This window comes from Gambusia affinis, linkage group LG09, assembly GCF_019740435.1.
Source record: "Gambusia affinis linkage group LG09, SWU_Gaff_1.0, whole genome shotgun sequence".
Classification (NCBI taxonomy): domain Eukaryota; kingdom Metazoa; phylum Chordata; class Actinopteri; order Cyprinodontiformes; family Poeciliidae; genus Gambusia; species Gambusia affinis.
Genome location: NC_057876.1, coordinates 14036111 through 14059991, shown reverse-complemented (window position 1 = coordinate 14059991; position 23881 = coordinate 14036111). Strand labels below are relative to the sequence as shown.

The window sequence follows — 23881 nt, the reverse complement described above, 5'->3', positions numbered from 1 at the left end:
TTGACTTGCTCCAAGACCAAGACTTTGGCAGAAGAATATACTGTTAATAAGTAAAAAAAAAAAATCTTACAAAGAATGTGAGAAATTTTATGATAACTTAGTTATTGATTTAAAAAGTTGGGATAAGTGCTGTTCATTGTGAGGAACTACACTTGCCAAATAATTGCATTTTTGAAGGAAGCTCTTTGAGAGAAGGCGTGAATCAAACAGGGAGAACATAAGTGCAGAACTCAGGGGAAAGGACAGAAAGGTTCATAGAAATTGCATTTTGATTTACAGCTTTAATTAGAGGCTCACGCCTGTTGCATGGTGAGGGGATTCCAATAAAATATTCAGCAATCCAATCAGAACCCTTGATTTCTCTTTTGGATTTTCACTAATGAAGAGATTCAAAAGTCAGGCACAACCAGGATTTATTTGACTGTGTGCATGTGTGTGTTTGTCTATGTCTCTATCTGATGTTTCAGAAGTTTAAATTAAAGTAGTTGTCTCAGAGTTTCTTTCAACAGTTATTCTCAAATGACCAAAGCAATGTGTGCTGCGTAGAGGCACATACACACAGACACAAAGTCCAAGATAATCTTTCAAAGAATCCTGAGGAAGCAGAGTCAGCAACCCATAGATGCACACACAAGCAGATTGTTTATTGCTCTACTTCTATGGCCCCATAAGAGATAAACAGCATAAAAGCAAAAGAGAACAAATGTACAGAAGATAAACAATTCTGTAAAACAAAACACACATAAAGACAGACAGGTAAAGCTTTTTGTACCGCAGGATCCATTCTGTGTCATCCTTTCCTGTCCTGGGTTCAAACCTGGCCGACTTGAAGTAAGCTGCTGATTCTTTCATTGGCCTCAGGAGTGGGTGCATTAGCTTACCATTCATGTCATCTTGCCCTGTACTCTTCGTTCAGCATGCTGCCCTCTATCTTCCAGTTGCTGCCATAACTCAGTAACTTGTATGACGACGAGAAGCAGCAACATGAGCTCAATGTTCTTCATTCTTGTGACACAAAGTAAATGAAGTCACATCCACTTTTTAGATGTGACAATCCCCACTCTCTGTTGAGTCGGCACTCTGCTCAGAGCAAGCACAACTAGGGCGGGTATTTCAATATTCATTTGTGAAATAAAACAACAAAATGTTTCTCAATATTATTGAGCCACACACAAACAAATATAGATTCATTCACATATAGAAGTTCAAGAAACCATAATACCTACCCTTGAGGGATCAAAGAAGATTATGACCAATTTAAGCAGACACAGTTGTATAGAACGAAGACCTCACAGGCTGATAAAAAGATAGACAGGAAGCAGATGAAAGAGCTGTGAAAAAAATGAAAACTGGGTGGAATAAAGTGTAAAGGGAGCAATTTAAAACAAGAGTAAAGCAGCAAAGACTAGTGTGGAACTGGTATTTCAGCCATTATAATGTTGGAAGTTGATTTCTGTTATAAAATGGTAAACATAGTATTTTAAACTATGGCCAGTAACAACAACTATTACATTTCTTCCAAACTCTAGCTAGGAATTGGGGCAGACCCAGGGAACGATTGCTCCACTGACTGCCAGTTTTTGTCCTCTTCTTCTTGTTCTGATGTACATGTTTGTCTTTGAGTTTGAGCCAGCGCACCTGGCAAACTTCATCTTCATCAAGTCTCCCCGAAACTCCAAAATCTCCTGGTGCCATCTCTTTTCCATGAAAACAATGCACACACATTCAGACACCCATTTTGTGCAAAAGGAAACACAATTTGTCAGGACAGGCCACCTTCTTCCATTGGTCTGGAACAAACAGATGCTATGATAAAGATTATAAATATTGTCCACTTTACCTGTCAATGGTCATAATGTTATTATTATTAGTTAGACCAGTATCTTATAATTTGTACCAACATTTTTAGCTTGAGGAGTTGGCTTCTGAAGAAAAAATACACCAGTACAAGGAGAACATGGAGATTCTATCTACAGTATACTTCAAGCTGTGTGATGTATTTATACCCAGAATGCATTGATTACAGTCTTTTAGGGAAGTTATTTATTTGCTGCAAAGCAGAAACTATCTATGTCTCAGACATTGAGTGTGTCTACTGTTTGGGTATCTCAAATATCTCTCTGGCTGTGCGTCTATACATATCTACTGGAATTTGCCATTGTTTCACTGTCTGCACACTAATTAATATGCATGGCAATTGTACAGTGCTTTGCATTTGATCATCATAAGAACATATATTAGTGTTTGCATCCCCAAATTATTAATCTGGTATTTACTTAGACATTAAAAGTGTAACATTTTGCTCTGCTGATGCAAAACACGATCATAGGGAGCAACAAATTCATGCCACAAACCATTAAGACAGAGTAAAACTCTATCTATGGGAAATAGCATCTTCAGTTTGTGTACAAATCCAATTTTGAGTTTGAAAAAAAATCCACATGGGACAATGTGTAAATAGGCAAATGAGTATTTTCTTACAAATGACATGCAAAGGCATTACAGGTGAAAAAAAGGCAAGGAATTTGGGTTCACATACCGTGAGCACACAAGAGCAGGAAGGTTCTGTGAAATCGGGCAGATTTTCAAAACACTGATCACACAGTTGTATGCAAATATGGCAAATATCATGACTGGAGAATACAAGTGACTTTAAATAAGAAAACAGGTAAAACAGCTTTGAGTGCAAATAAGAGGTCTATAGAGATAGAGCTATCAGAATGCTGCATTTATACAGCTCAGTTAATATTCATGTATATTTTTTCTTAATTTCTTTCATATTAAACTTAATTAGTAACTTAAGTAACTAAAGGTTCGATCACTCTCTTCGTGCATCATTTTTTTCTATTGTTTTAATATTTTTTGAAGTTACTAAACTTGCTGTGAATAAAGATCTCAGTCAAATAATGTAGAAGTGCACAGATGTAACAAGCTCTTTTCTCTTTGTAAATTTTAATACAAATGAATTATCTTTTATAATGTCCTTTAATTCATAGAAAGTACAGTAAAACAGTTCAGCTTCATGAAGCAATATCACTTTTCAGGCTTTTGAGCCAAAATAAATAAGTTTTTTCAGTCTAGGCAAGCAGGATTATGACTTTTGTTCTTGGAAGCCAAGGTTTAATTAAAGCAATTATTGTTCCCACTACTTCTACATATGCTGTTCTTACTCACACCCTTGCCAAATGTTAATGAAGTGGATAACCATTTGACAGATGGCCCATTAAGCAAACACTGGCAGCATATGCCTTGCTGCAGAAATGTTTGTATAGCCTCAATTTGGCTAAATATTGACTAAAACCCAATATTCACAAAAAAAAACACATGGAAGAAGCAGATTCTAAGCAAAACATTTCTGCCTAGTAATGGCCACAGGTAAAAATCTATAAACTAGAGAAACCAAAACTATTTGTCTTACATCTGCAAGGAATTTGGAGTTTTAAACTGCTACACTTTAAAGTTCTGGAGAGGATATCTATGCTGCAGTTTCATTCTTGACTTATGTGCATAAAACCTAAAGCGGTATTTCAGTTTCAACTGTTGCTTGTATTTCTAGCTCAGCAGTTTTGCTAGCATCACTGCCAGTGGAAATACATACTGTTCTTTGCCATTTGTTTGAGTATAACTTTTCTGTAAAGTTTTCTTATTTGCTAGCTTCCTTATTAAAATATTTTTGATAAGGAAGCTCATCCAAACAAAAGTTTGTTGATCAAAAATGTATCTCTGTTTCACTAGATTTTTAATTCATCTGTGAAAAATGATCTTTTCTGATCAGCCCACACTTGCAGTCTTAGGCACTGGCATGCACTTAAACCGGTTGCATGCCTCATAATCAATCAGTAACTTTATGTAAATACAACTTCACATACTGACTTTTGAAACAGAAGTGCTGATATTATAGGTCCCAAGACTGATATAATACCACAGATTGAACATCTGTTTTATTATTCTTGCTGTAAGATTAAACCAAATTCCCACAGCAAGGGGAAGAATGAATTACTTTTACTTAATCATTCAGTGGGCCTTTTTTGACTGGGTGATCATGTTTTGTTATTCTATTGTGTAATACTTGTTTCCTGGTTCAGTTGCTTATTTGTATCTGACTGAGTCCTGCAATCAATCTGTCCTTTTCAGGGACGCAACCTTGTCTTTCAGATAAAACCATGACCGTTAAGGTGAAGTGGGTCGATACTCAGAGCACACTGAAAACTCAAATTGATGTGGTCTTTGATTTTCCTCAACTCCTCTGTCACTTTGGCAGCAGGCCATTGTAGTAAAATACTTGTAGACATAGATTTTCGCAAGGCAAAGTTGACAGCCAAAAGTGCTACTGCATTTAGTCCTTCGAACACATCGTTACTCATATGTGTGTAGTGTATTGATTAATTTAGAAATGCATCGCTTGCAAAATGATATGTTGCTTTCTCTTTCTTTGAGTTTGGATAACGTCTTACTTTCTACCTGCAATTATCTTAAATTTATTTGATTACTGCAACAGTTCCCTCAAATGTCTGCCTAGAAACTCAAACAGAGGCAGTGCCATGCTGCTTGTGTTCTCAAGAAAACTAGAAAAGTAGAGCACATCACCATCATCCTAAAGTTCTTACACGGGCTCACTGTAGGAAAGACTTTAAAATACTTCTGTTAGTTTAAAAACCATAACCAAACATGGAGAAGAGCGTTCAGTTTTTCTGTTCCTCTAATCTGGAAAAAAACTTCCTGAATACTGAAAAAGTGCTGAAGTGATTCGTTTGAATCAAAGCTAAAACCCCCTTTGTTTATAAGTGAACATACAATGATTCTAGACATGATTTCAACTTTGCATTATTTTACCACTATCATGTAATGTGTTTTTCTTGTTTGTTTGTTTGTTCATTGTTTTTTGGTTTGCACTTCGAACTGCCTTGTTGAAGAAATGTGCGATGCAAATAAACTTGACCACTTCCATATTGCTTGCTGGTTCTGAAGAACCATTTTGGACTAATCCCAACATGCTCACTTCATTTACGCTAACACTGCTTGATCATAAGTGGTGAAATGTTGTCTATGCTTCCACTCTGGATTCTTTATTGTGAGTTTGATGTCATACTAGGATTTATCACTGGGAGATGCTACAGCTATGTGAAAAAAAAAACAAAAAAAAAAAAACGAACAACGCAAGGACAGACAGGAGAAACAGAATGTGATTGATACTGTTTGACTTGCAAACATTTGTGCCAAATATTGCTGTTCTCCCTTCACGTCTCATTCCATTACTTGGTGTGATGCTTGTCATAATGACAAAATGGCTGTCACCCTGATATAATGACTCCTGTTATGACAGAAAAAAAAGGAAAGAAAGAAAGAAAGTGTTCTTCTACAGACATTTTGGTGGTTGAGAAAAAGTCATTAACCTGAGATTTGCTTCCTGGCATTTGCATAACAGAAAAAACTCCCACTAAATTACGTTGTTAGAAGCACTGAGCCACAACCTCACGTTTATAGGCTGAGCTTTTGTACGAAACCCTCGAATAAAGTCATGCATTTGCTCATTATACCTGGCAAGCTGTCTGTATAAATCATGACATTTATTTAAATTAATTGCTGGAGAGACGATATATATGAATTACTTATGGATTTATATAATCAACAAAATTTGAAAAATCAATTAAAGCAGCATTCTTTTTTATTTTTATATCTTTTGTTTTCTATCTACAAACATCCATAATGTATTTATTTTTTTTTTGACAGAAGATTGGATGCTTCCACTGGCTTGTGGTAAACTTTTGCAGACAGCTGCTGTCAGCCAGTTAAACAGTTTGTTTATCTTAGCATATTTCCAGAACACACATGCCTAATGCAGGTGTGGTGTTCCTTTGGCAAACTATACAATCTAACAAAGGATTTACTTCCTTAAAGTAGTCAATGGCTTTATTTGAGCTATTTATAAGTCTCACATTCTCCAACTATTTCCAAGTATGCTCCATATTGTTTAAAATGTTTATGAATAAAAAGTAGAAAATGGCAACCTCACTCTTTGGAGAATCTTGTACTAATGCAAATAACCCTAACTCTAATTTTTATGAACGAGAGACATATTGACGCAGACAACATGCAAAGATATGCAAAGCCCTGATGTAGAGGTAAAGAGAAAGTGAAAGTGATTATAAAAACTGCTGCAAACACAATGAGAGAGAGAAAGAGAGCGAGCAAACAAGAGAGAGAACGAGAGAGAAAGTGAAAACAAGAGCATTTACAACAGTCATTTTCAGTCTCAGCGGGTAACGTTCGTCAGGTAAGAAATAACTAAAACTGTTTGATGGAAAGGTAAAAATTGGTGGTGTGACTACAAATTATGCATCACAAAGTCTACGTCTGTATCTTGTTTTGTTTGATCAAATCCAGCTGATCGTAATTCTGATCAAGAACACAAGTAATGAGAGTCTTAGTGGTTGGTTGGAGGAGGAAACTTTTAAAGTGTAAACTTCAAAGTGTAAACTTTCATGAGAACATTTTCGCTGTTCTCATGAACCTGCCAAAGCAAACTTAGGTTGTGCTCATATTACACAACTTCAGTGGTGAAGTTGCTTAATAACTTCACAACTTAAACTACAGACAAAGTTTAACATGCTCAGATAGTTTATTTAAACAAAACAAATAGTTGAAATGTAAGCTGAGTTTTGGTTCATTTCAGTGGTAAAATAATCTGTGGATGATTGTAAAAGTATGTGCAACATGCTGTAAAAATAAAGATGCAAAAAAAAAAAAAAAACTAGGCAAAAAAAAAACTTTACCTATATTGTCAAGTGGCTTCAGAAAGAGAGAACCAGAGCGAGAGAGATAATATACAGGAACTAGCTTTATAGACTCCTTTAAAGAGCCATTACACTCCCTCCAATAAAGATATGGCTACCTACACTGCTTTAAAGATTTGAACTTTCCTCATGTCATCCCTACTGCTACCTAAAGTAGAAACATGGGAAACTCACAAATGTATATCCAAAGTTTGATTTAGTTTTTATAGAAGCATAGAAGAGGGATGGAGGTACTGCAAAACTGTAACTCGACACGTACTTCAGATTCCAGTTTTTCCTGTTTCTCTGTTGAAGTGGGCCAAATAGCTTCAGTGTCTCCCAAAGAAAACAAAGAAGGAAAGCAAAGTATTAGCTTCGTCAGCTCTTTGTTTTTAGAGTCTAAGTGTCCCAACAAAGCATTCAAGATACTGAGTTTCTCAAACAGTCTTGTGAAATGAAGCTATCAGGTGAACACCAAAGTCTCTATGTCACAACTACACAACTCCTCTTGGTCGCTATCCAGTTCTGTAAAATAAGAATACAACAAAGACAGTATGGTCTGATGAAACCTTCCAGTGGCTTTCTGTGTTTGCTTATGAGTAGCACAGAGCGTGCACAAGACTCTAGGAAATTAATCTGACACTAAAGAATAAATAGACATAAGAAACATAATTAAACTGGAGAAACAAGAAATAATTAGATACAAAAAATAAACATGCTAAACTAGAAAATCTAAGAAAGGACTTAACCGAAGTAAAACCGGAACATGACTGATGTAATCAAAGAAAATTAACTAATGGACCCAGAATGTAACAAAACCCAAAGCCAACTCAAAGAACCCCAAATCCTGACACTTCCCTTTTAACAGTAAAATGTCTTGCTTGTTTTCTCAACTTTTGTCACCGGTAGTTAACAAAGATGGGAAAGGAACAAAGTAAACTTGCACAGGAAGGCTACGTGTTATCAAAAGAAACTGAAGGTGACATCACTGCTACAAAAGATGACGACACATATTTTATAAAGATGATTCATCTGTCAGAGGTAAGACTTCAACCGTATGTACACTAATTAAGTTATAAATCATTCGATGGAAGGAAGGTTCTGCCCTGGGTTTTAGTTGCAAAGCTGCAGATGAAACATAATTTACCATTCAGAAGCCACTTGATGGTCGATGCAATAAACTCCACTTCTTCTTTGGTTGAACAGTTGACGTTATGTCTGTTAACTATGATTTTCTGCTAATACACAACATTTAAGACCAGAATATTACATCAGAACAAATGTTGGATTAATGCAACATATGTTTATTAAATGCTTAAAGCTTGATATTTTCAAAAGTTTCTTTTAATCTGACCAACAAGCTTCATCAAAATGCATGTTGGAATTCATATGACTATATATTTTTATTTGATGGATGGAGAATATTGTTAGATCAAATCACTATCTTGCAATCATGCTTTGCCTTGCAGCTTCCCAGACAAGCTCTTGCTGCACTGATGTCAGAGATTGACGTTCTTCGGCAAACAAACCACCCTCATCTTATAAATATAAGAAACTCCTTTAAAGGTATCTTGCTTTACATGTTTAAACCATGTTTTAATAAATATTATATCAATTTTTTTTGTTAGAAATGTTGAAATATAAAAAAGTAACAACACAGCCACCGATGAAAATAGGTTCAAGGTTATAAGAAATAATTTTCAACGATAGGCATGAGTTGATTCTCTGTGGGTTCGTCGGGTTTGTCACACAGTCAAAACACATGACTGTTAGGTTGGTTAATCTCGTTACATTGCCCTTAGGTATGGCTGTGTGTGTCTGCATGGTTGTTTGTCCTGTATGCCGCTGTGTTTTCTTGTGATGAATTGTCAAACTGTCCAGCGTGTACCCCATCTCTCACCAACTGACTGCAAGAGATTGGCACCAGCGACACGGCAAGAACAAGAGGGTACATGGAGGGATGGATATAGTAAATTCTTAGAGGACACTATGAAATTCAAAAATGTATATTTACATGAGCTCTGTAAGCTTTTTGTCTGCCTCAGACCTATTAAAAAAAACAAAAAAAAAAAACTATAACTCAAAACAAGCTTTGCGAATGGCATCACTTTCTGTTAAACTTTCAAGGCTCTTGCTATTTCAACTTTATTTTCTTTAAAAATATATAATTCCACAGTGTATTTTGTGCACATTTGAACTTCCTTACATGGCAGTCTTGTACACAAGATTGCCATATAAGGAAGGTTCTTTGCAAACATTTTACAAATCAGAGCTCACAATACAACAGAATATGACTTTTTCATAGTTTAACACTTATTGGACACTAACTAACCCATCTTGCTATTAGCCAGCAAGATTTTAAGGAAAGAAGCTATACAAAAACCTATTAAGTTGCATCCTTGACAATGAAAAATAGCTAAACTAAAAATACTTGTGTGTGTATGTCATTAAGATGAAAATCAAAACATCTACTACATAATAATGAAGGATTGCCAGGGTGGGAGTCTTGCTGATGTTGTTGGAAAGAATCCAGAAGAGTTGCCACAAGAGTGTGAGGTATATTAAATACATCTTAAGACACCTTTTATTGAGATTCTGAGGGGAATGTATGCCTTTTTTATTTGCTGTCTGTTACCTAGGTAGTAAGCTGGATTGTTGAGATCTGTATGGCTCTCAAAGTCATTCATGAGGCGTGTTTGCTTCACAAAGATCTGATTCCAAAGGTACTGCACATATTACACAAGCAAGTGGAAAGGCTGCATTTTAATTTTGCATTTTAACATGAAAAATAACTCACAAGTTATCTTATCTTCTCAATATAATGATGTTGTCATGGATTGGCAAGACATTCAACATAATATTTTGAAATACTTAAAATGTTTACCCTTCTTTGACTATTTCTCATAGACAACTATTTCCGTTTTCTATAGAACATACTGTTGTCAGAATTTGGATTGGTGCGTTTGGGTGGATTTGGAAATATTCATGAAAGGTAATATCATTCTCAGAATCTATAGTCTGCCAACACCTACCTCTGGTTTTACTGTAGCAATCATTGAATGTTTTCATTGAACATCCTACTGTTCATGTTTGTACTACCTCTAAGGAGTCACAAAATACTAATGACATGTTATACTGCTAAATACGAATTTGTTATGTTTGTCAGCTTGTTTTCAAAGAAGAAATTTAAAATGTGAATTATATATTTTATATGTTTTTTCTCACAGCTCAAAAGGCCAGTCTGCCACAAACTTAAATCCAACAATAAATTACCTGGCTCCTGAAGTCTTCACGGGGGGAACTTATGATGCCAAAAGGTACTTTTTTTTTTACAGTAATATTATATTCGTTTAAGGTTACGTTTTGGTGTTTGCAAATAGTTACATAATGTTCTTGGTGATGATACGCTACTACATTGTAGCCACAGCTATCGTGCAGCAATCCCATTTGATATCGGTAATATGTGTTAATATATGAAAAGCTGAAAAAAGCAACTCTTTTTTTCTTTTAATTGTTTTTTTAGCTTTGAGTTAACTTGAAAACATAAAAGAAAATCTTTTTCATCTACCATTGAAAGCATAATTGATGTAAAATTGGCTGCATCCCATGTGAATATGACTACATAAATAAGCTGTGTTAAATAATTATATCTTTTTTGTTTTAATAAACCAATCAGAGGAAAAACAGAACATATTACACAATCTTCACTTATGTTTTATAAGATCAAAGTCAGATGTGTAGTCACCTCAACAGTAGATTCATGATATTAAATATTTTGAGATTTTTTTCTCATGTTTGTCCTGTATTTTTTTTTAGTGACATCTGGTCGCTGGGATGCATACTGTATGAGCTCTGCACGAAACAGAAAGCGGTATAATGGTTTTATTTTATTTTTACTTGTGGATAATGTCTACAGAATATAGAATATACAAAATACAATTGGTACCAGGTCAAAATGATATTAGAAAAAAATTTGCTTATATGTTAAAAGTTATAAAACCTTGCCCGGTATTGAATTTTTGCTTTTCAGTTCTTTGCAGAGACGACAATCAAGCTCATGCCTAAGATAATTAGTGATGATTACCTGCCTCTTCCAAGCCATTTCTCATTTGAGCTTTGTGATCTCTTGAGTGACCTTCTGAAAAAAAAGCCTGAACAAAGACCAACAGCCAGTGAGATCCTGCAGCGCCCTATCATTATCAAATGTCTTAGAACCAAGGTATGATGTTTCCATTTTTCCAATTATTGCAGTGTAGTCTAGAGGTGCCCACGTAAAGTCTTCAAGAAGTAATGTGCAGAAACATGTTCAGAAACATCTCTGCATCTATACACCAGAATCAAATAGCTGAATTCTCTCAGCTGGCTCTGCTGAGGCCTGGAAACAGGCAGTCCATTTGATTCAGGTGTGTTAGAAAAGAGACGCCTGGGGCGTAAGGTAGTGCATAGAGGGCAGCGTCATCGGCAAGTTGCTCTGATCTCAGGTGTGCTTCTACAAGGTTTCTTTTTGTGTGGTTTCAGAAACTGTGTTTGTTTTTTATTCGTTGTTTTAGTGCCAAACAACTGTGGAGGATCTTCAGATGAAGCTGGAGAGGCTGAGAGCTCTGGCAGATGGTCTGGAGCGTGTTCATGAAGGCACTACCATCGGCAGCCTGACAGGAGGAGTGATTGGAGCCGTGGGAGGAATTACATCCATAGTGGGGCTTGTTCTGGCACCCTTCACTTTAGGAGCCTCACTTATTGTCACTGGAGTTGGTGTCGGGGTGGGAGCTGTTGGTGGGGTCACTGCTGGTGCCTCAAACATCACAAATATGATCAACCAGTCTTCTGATCGTAAAGCAGTTCGTAGTATCATCAAAGAAATAGAACAGAAAATTAGTGCAGTGGTGACGTGGCTCTTGGAGATTAACAGTAGTCTGCAGGCCATCAGCAGCCAGTGTCCAGAAGCACCTAGCACTGATAGCACGTTTACAGAGGAAAACCTGAGGAGGGTTGGCCTTAGGGCTGGAAAAGGGCTTGGAGGCATTGTTGAACTGGTTCGCTTGGTTAGAGTGGCTAACATTGGCCAGCTTGCTGCACAAACATCAAGGGCAGTGCGTGTGGCAGAAGTGGCAACAGGTGTGCTGTCTGGTTTGTTCGTAGCTGTGGATATTTTCTTCATTGCTATGGATGCAAAAGAGATTCAGCACATTAAGGAAGCCAGGGAAGCAGAGAGGCGAATTGAACCTCCTTCTGCCTCCGAGTCTGGAACTGGAGACTCAATGTCAGTCTCTGATCAGGCAACACTGTTGTCAAACTCACTGATGCAAGAGTCTGACAACGGTGAAAGTGACCGTGTGGCAGAGGAGGCGTCTTCCCCACCAACTAAAACCAAATCTGAGATCATGAAATTTGTCAAATCAGTCAGGGAGGCAGCACACAACCTGGAGCAAGTCCTGGGTGAGTTAGCCACTATCATTTCATCTATCCCTTTGTTTCAGGAAGATAATGATCTGGAATGGCAGAATATGGAATTGATGTAAGCAAAATCACAGCTTTAAAACGTTGTGCCAATTATATTTTTGTTTTGATTTACATTTGTTCTATTGTACAGCAACACATCAAATTTGGGTATGAGGAAATATGCCATAATGAGTAATTAATTAGTATTATTTTATCCTCCTTTGAGTTTTAAAACTACTGAGAATTGAAATTTATGCCTTAGATTTTCTTTTACATGTATTACTAGTTTATGTTGGAATTCTCCCAAGCTTTCAAAAGAAACTCTAATCAATGATTCTGAACATATCTTAATTTTATTAACAAACCATGTTTTCAAATATTATCACTGTTTGCATGTTTGTTTGAAAATGTGAATATTCTAACGTGATTCTAATCAAATATTTACACATATGTAGCATATAAAAAATACAAATATATTTTTTGAGTGCAAGGATGATTATTAATAGTTCAACAATCATTGTCTGGATGATATTGAAGAAAATAAACATATTCTAAAAATTCTGTATAAATGCCTTGTATTATGTGCTGTTGCTTTTGGAATTTCATATAATTATTTGTCATAAGGCTCGAGGTACATGCATGTTCTCCAGGGTGGTCTTACATTCTCAAGCTGTGGTACAACTGGTGGTTTTCTTACAGACAGAACTGCCTTCTCTCATTATCCTTTTTGAACTGATATGTATGACATCAAAAGCACCATGCTGGAGCTTATTTAAACCTGACATTTACATTTGCCAAGAAGTTAATCCCCACTCAGATTCCATGCAGACTGTAAATTTTCATATTTTTATACAGATTCTCAATTTTACAGGTTCTCTTACAAGATTTTGCATCATACACCTTCCCATCTACTGTGGCCAGCTTCCCTTTAAATAGTATCCCATTACCCATCTGTGTCATGATGGAGATTTTTGTTTTTTAGGGCATTAATTTTCTGTCGCACAGAGTACATGCAACGTGTCAACATTCACACAGTGGAAATTTGTTGTTAACTGTGTTTATTCTGATAGTGTGATTATGCATGTGTTTGTTTAACTGTTTCAATTTCATGTGCATAATTTTTACTCAAATTTTATTTTTACTGCATGCGTGATAAAACATCATAGTTTTAATCCACCATGGTTATTTGGACCTGGACAAATTGCTTGACGTTACTTGATGACGGTCACCTGTGGAGTTGTGGGTGTGCCGGGAAGTGTCCTATAAGCTGTTTCCTAAACCTGCTAGTGAAGCTGGCTGAACACCTGAAAGGTGGAGAACTCAGTCTGCAGGAGAAAGGGAACATATAGCAGCCGGAAGCAACGAAGGGACAGTTTGTTTGATTGCCAGGTGAAGACGACCGATCGGCATAATCTGCCATTCTGTTCCTGCAGCAGAAAAAAAACATACAATCAATGGAAAACAACATGTTAACAGCAGAGCAGAGATGAACCTCGCAAGCGTCTGTGAATTCTGTTTTTCACTGACATCTGCAGGGTTTGGCCTCGTAGGTCGAAGAGGAGATTGGCTAGCTCTATGGACATTGCTTCAGGTCAGCACCTGTTTTTGTTTACTGGTAGTGACACAACGGAGCCCATTGATGACTGAGAGCTGCATGTAGTGCAGGGGTGGGCACTCCTGATCCTCGAGGGCCGGTGTCCTGCAACTCTTAGATGTCTCCCTGATCCAACACAGCTGAATCACCTCCCAAGTGCAGTCAGGTTCTCCAGAGTCCTGCTAATGACATCATTATTTGACTCAGGTGTGTTGAAGTAGAGATACATCTGAAGGTTGCAGGAGACCGGCCCTCGAGGACCAGGATTGCCCACCCCTGATGTAGTGGATCTCAGCTGTACTGTGGTGCAACGGAGTCAATAAACACGGCTGCAGGAATAGATCTAAGAGGTTCCATCTTTTCCTGAATTGAACTGATATGGTTGAAGCTTTTTAAGAGTCATTTTTAACTGAAAATATAGAGAACAATCTCATCCCGGATTGTGATGACATTTTATAAAGTTGTTTTAAGTTTAGTTTTTCAATAAAACACTTTTTTAAACTATTGAAATATATTGGCGATGTCCTACAATATGCCTCTGCAACATGTATAAGGAAGGACTCTAAGATAAACTTAAATAAGTAAACATGTTAAATAATCCAAATAAATTCACAAATTAATTAATCTATTGCACAGACTGGTCTGGAGGGACAAAGAAACTGGAGTAATTCTGTCTCTTCATAGCAGTGAAGGCAGCATATGAACAGCTTTCCATATTTGGCTTTTCTTAACCATCACTTGTGTGCAAAGGCGCATTCGTTCAAATGCACCTCAAGAGTCCATATAGAATAATACACCTTTATAAGATATTACATACTTTCTAAATATGAAGTCTTAGGGTTTCTGCTGCATGTTTAAATGGCTCAAGGCTGCAGTGAAAAGAGCAAAGCAGTTAAATGACCACCGCATGTTTAACTGGAATATGAAAAACAAACTACTTTCAACTTCTATGAAATTGTCAAGTTTGTATTAATTAGCAGCTAAATCTTAATATCTGTTGGGTTAATAAACCAACACCCCTGAGTCATCACAACTGTTCTACTTAATGTTGCTGATTAATATGCACTGACAGTTGTGGTTTTCAATTCCTGTTTAGGAGAACAGACACTGAATAATGAACATAAATTATAATCTAAAAGTATTATAAATGCTGTAGTGAGGTAAGTAATACTTAGTGCAGTGTTACAAATGGCTGACGGTCATAACAAAAGCAGGAGACCATAGCAAGAGTAAAGTTACAAAATGGAGACATTTATTAAGATAAAATGAACAAAAACTACAATGGAACATGTGTGTCAGTGTTAGTGGTGTATCGCCAGTGCTTGAATGTGTTGTATTTATGCGTATTGAAGTGTTAAAATGTTAAAAAGACAAATGTGCATGTTAAGGAGCCAGAAAGTGTGAACACAGATAGAAGGAGCACAAAGACAGATACACACAAACACATTTTACCCATTTCATTAGTTCAGGGGGCTGTATTATTCACCACAAGTACCTCTTCACATCAAACACTGATCTATAAGTTTTATTTTTAATTCCTCTGACAAGAAATGTAACACAAAATAATTTGGCGATAAACTAATCTATTTTTTTTTTCATTTAATTTTGTTGTCATTTAATTCTTGTAAAGCTATATGTAAAAGTATTTTACTAACTTGATTAATTCACTGCATCTTTGTTCATCAGGAAATTAAGTGGTTTTTGGTTCGAAAGCTCTGCAGAATAAACGGATAATTGGATTACTGTCCATGAAAAGATGGGATGGATTTCAAACCTGATTTTAGGTGCCACTTTAATCGAGAGTGTTTTTCTTATGATTCAAGTTTGTTCACAATATGGTTTATGCATATCAGCAGCATAAACTTTGAGATTGATTTAGATTTAAATTGGATACATTTATCATTAATTCATTAGTTGTTCATTGAGATATGCATTTTGCATGTAGTACATATATGCTCCAGATAGATAGATAGATAGATAGATGTTTATGATTGACTTTTCAAATATTCAGTGTAAAAATACACAACTAAACAATTATTTTGTCACAGCAGTAATGATGGACAAACTCGTCAAATGTGGCTCAAATCATAATGAATTGTTAGCATATAGGCCTGATCTATGTGCAGCCTGAGTGTGAAGAGTTGCTATGATTTACAATCGGAGATGCAGAATACATTATTCATAACACAGCCTCTCAGACAACACAGTATGTTTGTAATGTGTGTTAAACAGCTTCTAATTATATGTAATCAGGCTGAAATGAGAAGATTAGTGTCAGTACAGCGTGACTGGGGGAAATAAAGAAGGTATGATAGCTTGCCTGCTTTTTGATATATGTTATAGTTTATGAAAAAAAGTTACCATTGCCTCCCTTGATTGCAACAACAACCAATGAAATGCTTATAAGGAGGTAGCATTAGAGATATATAAAATAGTATATATATCAGGACAAAATTTGAGAGTTTCAGGTTTGTTTTTCAACACAAAATGTCATGACAGATGCTTGAAAATGCACAACACAATCCACATAACCACAAAATGTATAAACAAACTTATACAGGCAAAGTTTTTAGATTATCTGTTCTCCATCCCAGCTACAGAGTTGTTTTTCCTTATTTTAACATTGGTTTTACTCACTACCACTCCCTCACTATTATACCATTCTGTGTATGTTCAGAGTCCCTTGTGTTGTTTTGAAGCTACTAGCTACTGATAAGCTTCCAACATGCCACCCTTGGCTGTGTTTCATTTGTTTCCCTCTCTTTCAGCTATTCTCTCATCCTTCTTCACTCGGGAATCATTTGTTTCCCCTCAGAAAGTGCCAAAGACAACAGAAAGGCATCTTTACAGGTGGCCACAGGAGATAGGGATTAGATTTCACACTTTGTGCTTTTGTTTGTTCACGTGTAGAAACTTATTTTGCTGTGTGTGATAAGAAAATACAGAAGATTGAAATCAGTGCCCCCTGAAGAGTTTATCACTCTCTTCAAATCTGGCCAGCACGCAGGATAGTCATCTTGCATAACAGATCGGCTCTTAAGCTCTCGCCTAGTCTGATGTTTTTTCTCCTCTCTTGGATTGTCTATCTTGGTTGTGCAAAACCGTAACCTAAAAAGTTTATTCTTTCAAGTTTGGAAAGATCAATCTCTGTAAATATCTCCCGATAACTTGAACATTAGCTGAGGTTTTTGCCAGTCAACAATGTTATAAAAATCTATTGAGTCAGCATTTCTCCCACGCTGCATTTTTCTTTGTCAGTATCTTTGATACTGGAGCTTGGTGGGTGTACTCTTAATCCAACTCTTCTATAAAATACCATTACCTCCACTTCTACACATACATACATGAAAACACACCTACACAGACAACATGTAAGCATGGAAACAGATGCAATAACATGCACATACATATAGCATGCAACTTCTACGAAATGTGATTTTACATGATGTTGTTGCTTCCCTCCTATTCCTTTGTCTAGACCTCTCTCTCAGTGTAATGTTTGTCTTCTTATAATTATCATTGCCTGTCCAATAGCTGATAGTGAAGCTTCATGACCTGGGACTTTCAGCATCAATGAAAGTATTGACTTCTGAAATCAGTGTTTCAGAAATCAAGTGATAAATCTCATTTATAATTTAAACAACGCGAAGTAGCCTCAGGGAGGAACTCTACTCAACCCTCAGAAATCAATAGAAACAACAGTCATCAAGCTCCAGTTTAAGCAAGTTATTGAGAGTGAGAATAAAACTCAACTCTGTAATTAAAGGATCTGTAGTTTTATTCATAGTCAGCAAAAAAGGAGAAAAGAACTACCAAGGTATTAAAATGCTTCAGGGAAAATTGGTTAAAGGTTGTATTTGAAAACTGCTCTCCAAATAATAGGCAATAATTTTACAAATTGGTAATTGTATCATATTCTATTTTTCTTTTTTTTTTAGGTCAAACCAGGAGACTTTGATTTAATACCTTCAGATTTTACATTTGTCCTCTTGTGCATGGCCAATAGGTTTCTTCACTAACTATTTTGGTATTATTCATTTCTGACGATCAAAGCATGTCATTGACGACTGAGGATAGATGTTTGGCCATATAAATAACTCCTAAAAAAAAAAGGGTTTTATGGAATTATCCTCCATCCATCTCTGCTAAGGAATTACAGCTTATTGTACATACACCCAAAAAAAGACAAACAATACCTTTCTATTTACTTTGTCTTTCAATTCCTGGCTGTTTTGTCATGTCACGAGTCATTCTGTGAGAAAATGTGACAGTTCTTCAGTTTACCCTGTTGGCTGTTTATTTATACGCCGTTTAAATTTAATTGTACCCAAATGACAAGAGAACACACCATGGCACTTGATGTCCCCCCTGGGCTTGTTTTCCTGATGACAAGGACTTCACAGGGGAAAACGTGACATATCCAGAAAGTGAGCACTGGATTAGCTCCATCCAATTTTCCGCACATTTTAGAGCATGTGCTGATCTTATTCCTGAACTGGTTGACACATTTTTAACACAAGACAAATCACTGAGGTCATCTTAATGGATGACCTGAGGCTCAGATGTGTGTGACAAAACAAGCACAGGCGTGTGTTGACAAAAACTGATGTCTTGGATGCTGGCTTTAAGAAACAATGTTCTATCTTGGGCTCAAAATATTTTCGTTTTTAAGAATAATTAGGCACGGGGTGCTAGGTGGCTCAGTGGAGCATGCACACCATGTGAAGAACGTACTGTTCAATAAAAGATACCAGTGCCTAAAAATAGCCTTTTTAAATAATAACAATAATAATAAATAAAATATATAGAGTTCTTGTTTTGGCCAATTAATATATTTTTTAAATAGGACCTGTCATCTTTTGCTTCTCATAAAAGTGCATAACATTGAGATATTTATTCATGTATGCTCCCTCTTTTGCAGTTTGAAGTCAGAGAGAATTTATATCTATAATTATTGAACTTTTATTTTGCTAAAATTAATAAACACACACTGTGTGCTTTGCTTTTATTAAATGCCCTTCCAATCTTACGTCAAATCATTGCTGTTTTGACTGGCTGTCTGAGCAACGGCCTGATTGACAGGAAGGGGAGAAAAGTCTTTTTAATTGGCAGTCAGGATTCAGAAGGAATGACTGATTTGTTCAGCTGTGCGAGAGACAGTTTTGGAAAGTTCTCGCAAATATAAGACAGGTTTGAAGGAGTCCCTGTAACCGCTTCTAGATATTAATTAGGTAACATTTAGCTGGTTTACAAGCAAACAATATTTAAATACCTGAACACGCAACACAAAGTCGTATACAGTGGTTGCAAAAACATTAGATGATTATTAGCATTTTTTTTTTATTGTATAGGAAGTTCAGATTTTTTTTTTTCTCCTGAAATATGCAAGTAGACAAAATAGTTGGCACTCCTCTAAAAATAACTCGAAACTGACAAAAGCAATAATGGGTTCCATCTATGTTTGCATTATGTGTGTGTGTGTATGCGTTATTACTCACTGCTGGATTCTGGAGTCGATCCCTGCCCTGCCCTATTGTGTCTCCAGTATTTTCTAGTGTTGTAGTATGTGTTTGGATATTTACTAAATAATTTCCATCACCTCTGCTTCTGTCCTGTTGCACTTGGTCATCCTCAACATAAGTCATAAATTATAATTGTTCCAAATAATAGTAAAATCAGAAGTTGTACACAAATAGCCTCTAGAAATCATTCATTTATGAAAAATATTAGGATCTTGTAGTTTGATTTGATTCTAGTTTCGTTATTGTTTTGTGCTTGTTTCTTAATTTGGTTGGATCAGTCTTGTTCTTTTCTTTATTAGTTCAGTCCTTTCTTATTGATTCTAGTTTATTATGTTTATTCTTATTTTTTCTCTCTCTCTATTTAAGCACTTCTTTCTCAGTCACTACTCACTGGTTACTTCTCTGGTTTCCTCTCATTCTCCTCACGACTTTTTGGTATGGATTATTTTTGTTCAAGTTTGGCTTCCTGCATTTTTGTAAGTTTGCTTTTCTCATTATTTTTCATTAAGTCTTCAAAATCACCTGCTGCCTCTGCCTTCTCACTTTTGGGTTCACTTTAAATAACACTAACTATGACAACACAAAGTGTATTTTAATTTCAGCATAATGAGAACATTAGTGAACAAACAGCATCATGTAGCCCAATGAACACAGAAGACAATTCAAGGATGAAATTGAAAGCAAGTTTATATTCATAAAAATCTAAATACAAATCAATCTAGAACATGTTTGTGGAGCAGAGTTTATACAGTTATTTGAAAACCATCAATTCAATAATTAACTCGCACATTTAAGACTGAGTGAAGAATAGTAACAATTTTCACACAGCGTTGGGTCAACATTTGACGGAGAAAACCCTGGGTTGTTTCAGTTCAACAGCCTTAACCCAGTACACTGAATAAGAATAGCTCACTATGCAGAAATATGCATGATTTCTTTGTTACAAGTGTTGCTGGTCTTATCTGTTGAAATGCCATTCACAATTCTGTTAAATTACAATTTGTAATCATCAAAATTAACCTTAATACTTAGAAACAGCTAGAATTAAGTTATTTCTGATTTATTTCATAGTGGAGGAGAAGTCCCATGATCACATAGTTAAGTGGAATTAAGCAAAGTCACCACATTGCTGACTTCAACTACAGAGTCATAATTTTTAAGCAAAATTTTTGTCAGGCTAACCAAGATAAAACCTAACAGCATTTGAGTTGTTAAGAAAGCTGAATTGTTTGGTGTGTACCAAGGCATTTATCAAAGCAGCAGACAAAAGCCCCCTAGTATTCCTGGAGGAGCTGTGGAAATCCACACCTCAAGTGGGAGAAATCTTTGATGGAACACCTATTAGTCATACACTCCATAAATTTGACCTATGTAGGAGTGAAAAGATGAATGCCATTGTCCGGGATAAACCATAAGAAGTCCCATTTTCAGTTTGAAATCACTGGGGACAAGGCAAATGTGGAGGATTGTTGCTCTGGTGAGAGAAGAAATAGGACTAAATAGAGCTAAAACGAAACTCTGAGCAAACCTCCCTAACTGTGAAATACAGTGGAATGGTTAAGATTAAAACACAGTCATGTGTTAAATTGGCCTAGTTAAAGATCTGACCTAAGTCCAATTGAGAATCTATGTCAGAAAAAACATATTGTCAGCGATTTCCCATTCACTTTGAATGAGCCTGCAAATGTGGAGAAACAGAAAAGCTAAAAACAAATGTGCACCATAACTATCAAGATGATATTCTAATAACATATATTGACATTTGTGGGATGACAAAATGTGACAATGTTCAGGAACTATAGATATTTTTAACAAAACCAAACTGTCTTTCTAAGGTCTTTGGAAATATTTTAATAGAACTAAATGACAATTAGTTTTTCAACTTTTGAACTGCCTTTAGGAAAACCCAGACAGTAGTATAACGAAAAAAATAAAAATAAAAACAACAACTAGAAAACTCTGGGTCAACACCTTCAATGAGACTTTGGAGAGATTATGGAAGAACGGGTTCAGCAATTAATGCTTCTTGGAGATTTTATTTAACTGGAAATGCCTTAGTAGATAATGCATTGCAATATGTTTGAAGGGATTTCTTTTGAGGATGTGTTTAAAGAAACTCTGATTAAAAACAAAATGGCCCTACATCTCTTTTCAGACATAAAAACATGTAGTGGATCAGTGAGTTTTATAGTTGTTCTCTGTGGAGTCTGAGTGTAATTAGCTTTCACGGCTGTGAGTTCCCTTGGAGAAAAACTTGATAAGGGTTATCTATTTCCTCCCACTCTGAGGCAGCCGTGGACCCACTGCTGTGGTCAGCTGCTAGATTTCTACCAACTCTTGTGGGTAGAAAAAAACTATATCAAGTTTAAAGTTCAGTGTTGAACTGGGGTGTGCTTACACTTGTTCAAAAAGAGAAAATCTCAAAATATACCTTTCCTCCCTACAAAAAACAAAACAAAACAAGGTGATAATACATTGGCTCTGACTGTTTGTGTTATAGTGATTGTTGAGGAATTTCACTGAGCTGAAGTCTTTCATTCTAATTTTTATTTAAATTAGTTTTATTCTTGATAAATCTGCTCAGTATGATTTTACATAAAAGGAAGCCCTTTGAAACATATTATGCTCTTTGTTATAAGGGAAATATATAATAGAGTTGAAAGAGAAGCTCAAAAACCATAGATTTTTCTCTTTGAGTCTTGTGTTCTTAAGTATATTTCTAATTTAAATGCAGAACAGGTTGCACATTGTCCTTGAAAGGCAAACGGTATATAAACATAACGTATTTGGAACTTTTTCTTTTCAACTTTGTTGAAGCTCGTATATCATCATAGATGTATTCTTTTCGATATCCATAACTGGAAACCTTCATCGAGTTCGCCAAGGATGCTGGAAAAAGTTCGTGAGTGGTGACGATTTCACGATTGGAGCACCAGGCTGGGTGTTTCAAACGTGATATCCAGTGAGGTGATTGAAGTCACAAGAACTGTTGTGTGAGGGCAGTAACTCAGAAATTTAGCAAAGTGGCATCAAGCAAAAGGATTATGAAGTAATCTGTGGCAACTGCAGTCAGCCTGTATGTTACCGTAGTTGTCTACAGTAAATACTGTCTTTTTAAACGCTTTCATTCTGGGAATATTTCAGGTTATACATGTGCAATTTCATTCCAATGGTAGTCTAATGTTCCAACTTTTCCAAACAGTTGCTTTTGAAAAACAGCTGTTCAATATGTTTTATTCGTGAGCCATGCAGCTGTTGTCCAAGTCTCACTTTTCTCCACATAATAAGTCTCTATTTTACTCAGGAGATTTAACTACATTAAAAGTAGCAAAACATAATTCTGAGCTTACCACAGTGCTCAAACTGTATCGGTCCATCAACAGTTAGTTTTCTCACATCAATATGTTTGTTCTGATAAAACTGATAAAACTTCAAGTTAATGCCTCTCATGTGGTGAATGGAAAGGAAGTTTAAAAATATGGACAGTGTTTGCAGTCAAATGTTCTATTTTGTTGTTTTCATTCAGGCACAGAAAAAAGACAGTTCAGCTGTATAGATATTAGTGTCGTAGCCTTAGACTTAGGTTTTGTCTTTTTTCTTAAACTCTAAATTCTAGTTGAGTCATTCTCTTTTGGCAAAAAGTGTCTGCATGAGAACGGTATTTACTATGTTCTGTTTTGTCACCCAGTAAGGACCCACACATTTACCCAACTTATGCATTTCTATTTAAAAAAAGAAAATTCCCAAGAAAAGAGAATCAGTTCTATGGTTTTTGTGACAGTTTTCCATATGGTGCAGTTCCAGAGAACATAAATGGTAGTGCATTTCAGAAGGATGCATTTTAAAATAATGGTTTGCTTTGAAAAACAATGAACAGTAGTTCAATTGAGATTGTTGTGTTTCCTGGCTCTCAGTTATTAATTTAGATACCTTTGAAACTCTTTATTTCCGCTATCTGGAGAACAAGTTTTTCAGATATGCAAATAATATCTTGGAGAGCAAAAGCAAAAGTTGAGCATGAATGTCACAAATTGATTCATTTGAGACTCAAATACAAAGAAATGAAATTAGGACAAGATTAGTCAGCACTCGACCATAACACTTTGCTTTTATAGCAAAGTAACTCCCTCCTGACAAACACTCTCCTGACTACCTGAGTCAAGAAACCTTTGTGACCTTGTGTGTTGCCTCTTCAGTGCTACCCAGGAGGGAGGCCCCGGTTTTTCGGTGCAGTACTGCATTGCAGTGTACCTCCGTTCCTTTTAAGTCCTCTCAAACAGTGGGCTGCTGTAAGAAGATAACCTCTCTGTGTCATTGCTGGTTCATAATACCAAACTCTTCTCCTCTCATGTCGTCTGGGTTGCTGGAATATCAGCTCAAATACTCAAGGAAATTTGAACCCCCATCACACCACTAGAAGGCAATGTTAATACAGGTTCAGATATTTTCTGATGTACTTATATTCTGCATCATTAGCTAAACTTCTTCTTTATGTTCAATATAAATTCACTCTTAGTTTTCATGTCCTTGACCACTGACTAACAGTCTGCCTT

The 23881-nt window shown here is 36.1% G+C and overlaps 2 protein-coding genes across 3 annotated transcripts in view; both read left to right on the top strand.

Annotated features, from left to right (window-relative positions):
• Window positions 1–6167: 6167 nt before the first annotated feature.
• On the top strand, window positions 6168–12781 carry LOC122837188 (calcium/calmodulin-dependent protein kinase type II subunit beta-like). Its single transcript, XM_044127355.1, has 10 exons — window positions 6168–6274; window positions 7683–7814; window positions 8243–8339; window positions 9226–9329; window positions 9413–9496; window positions 9704–9765; window positions 10001–10090; window positions 10590–10644; window positions 10804–10992; window positions 11324–12781. Exons 2-10 carry the CDS (start codon window positions 7692–7694, stop codon window positions 12290–12292), a joined length of 1773 nt encoding a protein of 590 aa, XP_043983290.1. The 5' UTR covers window positions 6168–6274; window positions 7683–7691; the 3' UTR covers window positions 12293–12781.
• A 711-nt stretch (window positions 12782–13492) lies between these two features.
• The window catches only part of spock1 (SPARC (osteonectin), cwcv and kazal like domains proteoglycan 1), a 135342-nt gene continuing 124953 nt past the window's right edge, over window positions 13493–23881 (top strand). The window contains exon 1 of one of the 2 annotated variants that reach the window (XM_044127140.1): window positions 13493–13803. In XM_044127140.1, the coding sequence (XP_043983075.1) occupies window positions 13699–13803 (105 nt within the window). In that variant the 5' untranslated portion in view covers window positions 13493–13698. The remainder of the gene's footprint in view (window positions 13804–23881) is intronic. The other variant, XM_044127143.1, reaches the window with a different exon arrangement.